This window comes from Berghia stephanieae, chromosome 8, assembly GCF_034508935.2.
Source record: "Berghia stephanieae isolate SIO BIC M18660-M18661 chromosome 8, UCSD_Bste_1.3, whole genome shotgun sequence".
NCBI lineage: Eukaryota > Metazoa > Mollusca > Gastropoda > Nudibranchia > Aeolidiidae > Berghia > Berghia stephanieae.
The window spans coordinates 50,201,469-50,203,968 of NC_088367.1; the positions used below are offsets into that span (position 1 = coordinate 50,201,469).

Sequence of the window (2,500 nt, forward strand, 5' to 3'; positions counted from 1 at the left end):
AACGCGCGCTAATAAGCCCGTGGAGCGGTTGGGAACACGTCCGGAATTCCAAAAAGCAAGAGTGTAAGAAGGAACGAGTCTGATAACGGAGAGACTTCAGAAGGGAACAATACTTACTTTTATGGCATGGTGGGGAATCTCTGGTCTGTCTTCCCACTGAAACCCAAAAAAGACTGGCATTTTGACGTCATTTTTTAGGTTCGTGTAGGGCCTAGTGTGTTGTCATTAGTAGAGCTCATGGAAACAAGTTATTTCATTTGTTGGACTATTGAATACAACTCACGATTTGTTTTCTTTTGTGGCCAAAGACTGGTCTTTTGACGTCTTTTTTTGGTCAGTGTCAGGCTATAGATAGAACGAAGATGACGTCACTCAAGCATTTGTTATTGAATTTTTCCATCCGCGTCTGTGAGTGATTTTCACTAAACTGTATTAACCAGACTATAAAAGTTCATGATTACTCATAGTTTTGTGTGTTATACTTCCGGATGGCAATGTTATGAACTTCATGGCCAAGCGCATACTATCTATATGTTAACGATGGCTACGGTCCTAGCATGGGCCATCATTAACTCATAGCTTGACACTAAAACCCATCGTCATCATCATCATCATCATCATCATCATCATCATCACCATCATCATCATCACCATCATCATCATCATCATGATCATCATCAGCAGCACATAATAACGTTTTGAAGCGAAAGATCATATATTATAGCCCCAAAAAAGTCAAGTTGGTGCAAAAAGATATTTTCATCACAGACTTGTTGATCATAAGTACATTTCTGAAAAAACAAATCCGATTCATCGTATACAAACCTCAAGGCATGGAGTTTTATATATACTGAACTTTTAAAAAAGTATTTATCATCAATTTCAGCTGGTTTTTTTTTTTTGTTTTTTTTTTTTTTTTTTTTTTTTGTATTTTAATATTTTGTGATTTTTTTTTCTCAAGGTTGGAAAGCTTATCTCTCAACGGACCATCAGCCCAAAAAACATTCCTAATAATATAATCGTCACTCGATTTCTTCAAGTGGAACTTACTTAATTAAATAAGTAAAAATAAATGAATGAATTAAATAAATAAACATATACGTCATAAAAGGGGAAATAAACTGTTTATTACAATGAGACGTCATCCACCGAACTGCTTCCGGTTTCTTGGTGATTATTCTACAAGGATTGTTGTTGTTGTTCTGGATAGTTTGTGAGTGAGTACACATACACACACACACGCACGCGCGCTCGTCCCAAACAGCCAACCATACGAAATAATGCCATTGGAATACTCGTCGTGGACGCGTCGTTCACACCTCTACGACTCTCCAGACTGTCGACTGTCACGTGAGTATTTCACTATTTTCATTAACTTAATCAACATGCAATACGTGGCCAATGGTCTTAACTCGTTCAACCCTAAGACCGACTATATCCGTGGCCTTCGTAAAGTTATGGCCTGATACCGTGGACTTCGCAAAGTCATGGCCTGATACCGTGGCCTTCGTAAAGTTATGGCCTGATACCGTGGCCTTCGTAAAGTTATGGCCTGATACCGAGGCCTTCGTAAAGTCATGGCCTGATACCGTGGCCTTCGTAAAGTTATGGCCTGATACCGTGGCCTTCGTAAAGTCATGGCCTGATCCCGTGGCCTTCGTAAAGTTATGGCCTGATACCGTGGCCTTCGTAAAGTTATGGCCTGATACCGAGGCCTTCGTCAAATTATGGCCTGATACCGTGGTCTTCGTAAAGTCATGGCCTGATACCGTGGCCTTCGTAAAGTTATAGCCTGATACCGTGGCCTTCGTAAAGTCATGGCCTGATACCGTGGCCTTCGTAAAGTCATGGCCTGATACCGTGGCCTTCGTAAAGTTATGGCCTGATACCGTGGCCTTCGTAAAGTTATGGCCTGATACCGTGGCCTTCGTAAAGTTATGGCCTGATACCATGGCCTTCGTAAAATTATGGCCTGATACTGACCAAGAAATGACGTCAAAATGCCAGTCGTTTGCCACAAAAGAAAACAAATCGTGAGTTGTATTCAATAGTTCAACCAATGAAATAACTTGTTTCCATAAGCTCTACTAACGACAACTCACTAGGCGGTGCAAAAACCAAATAATGACGTCAAACTGCCAGTCCTTTTGGATTTCAGTGTCAGGCTATAACTTAGCGATGGCTACGCTATATCCGTAGTTTACCCGGGTCATCCGCCTTATACCCCATGCCTTTTTATTACATTTTTCTGAGACAAATTATAGAGGAGGAGACAAATTATATCAAAGCTAATGTTTATCATTTTTACATGTTAATGGTACTTAAATAAAACTATCTATATACATTTTCATTTTAAATACATTTTTCCAATTTTGAAAAGTAGAAAAAATCTCTAGGATTGAATGAGTTAACTTTAAAAAATAATTAAAAATGAGTACGAACATAGATAGTTTTATTCAACTATCATTAACATGCAAAAAACTAAAAACATTAGCGTTGA

The 2,500-nt window shown here is 39.0% G+C and overlaps 1 protein-coding gene across 2 annotated transcripts in view; it reads left to right on the top strand.

Moving 5' to 3' along the window:
• Window positions 1-2,500, top strand: part of LOC144977883 (uncharacterized) — a 242,023-nt gene that overhangs the window by 171,904 nt on the left and 67,619 nt on the right. The window contains exon 2 of one of the 2 annotated variants that reach the window (XM_078923291.1): window positions 962-1,350. The exons of the other annotated variant lie outside the window; for it this stretch is intronic. Within the exon in view, the coding sequence (XP_078779417.1) occupies window positions 1,281-1,350 (70 nt within the window). The 5' untranslated portion in view covers window positions 962-1,280. The remainder of the gene's footprint in view (window positions 1-961; window positions 1,351-2,500) is intronic. 2 annotated transcript variants of the gene reach the window in all.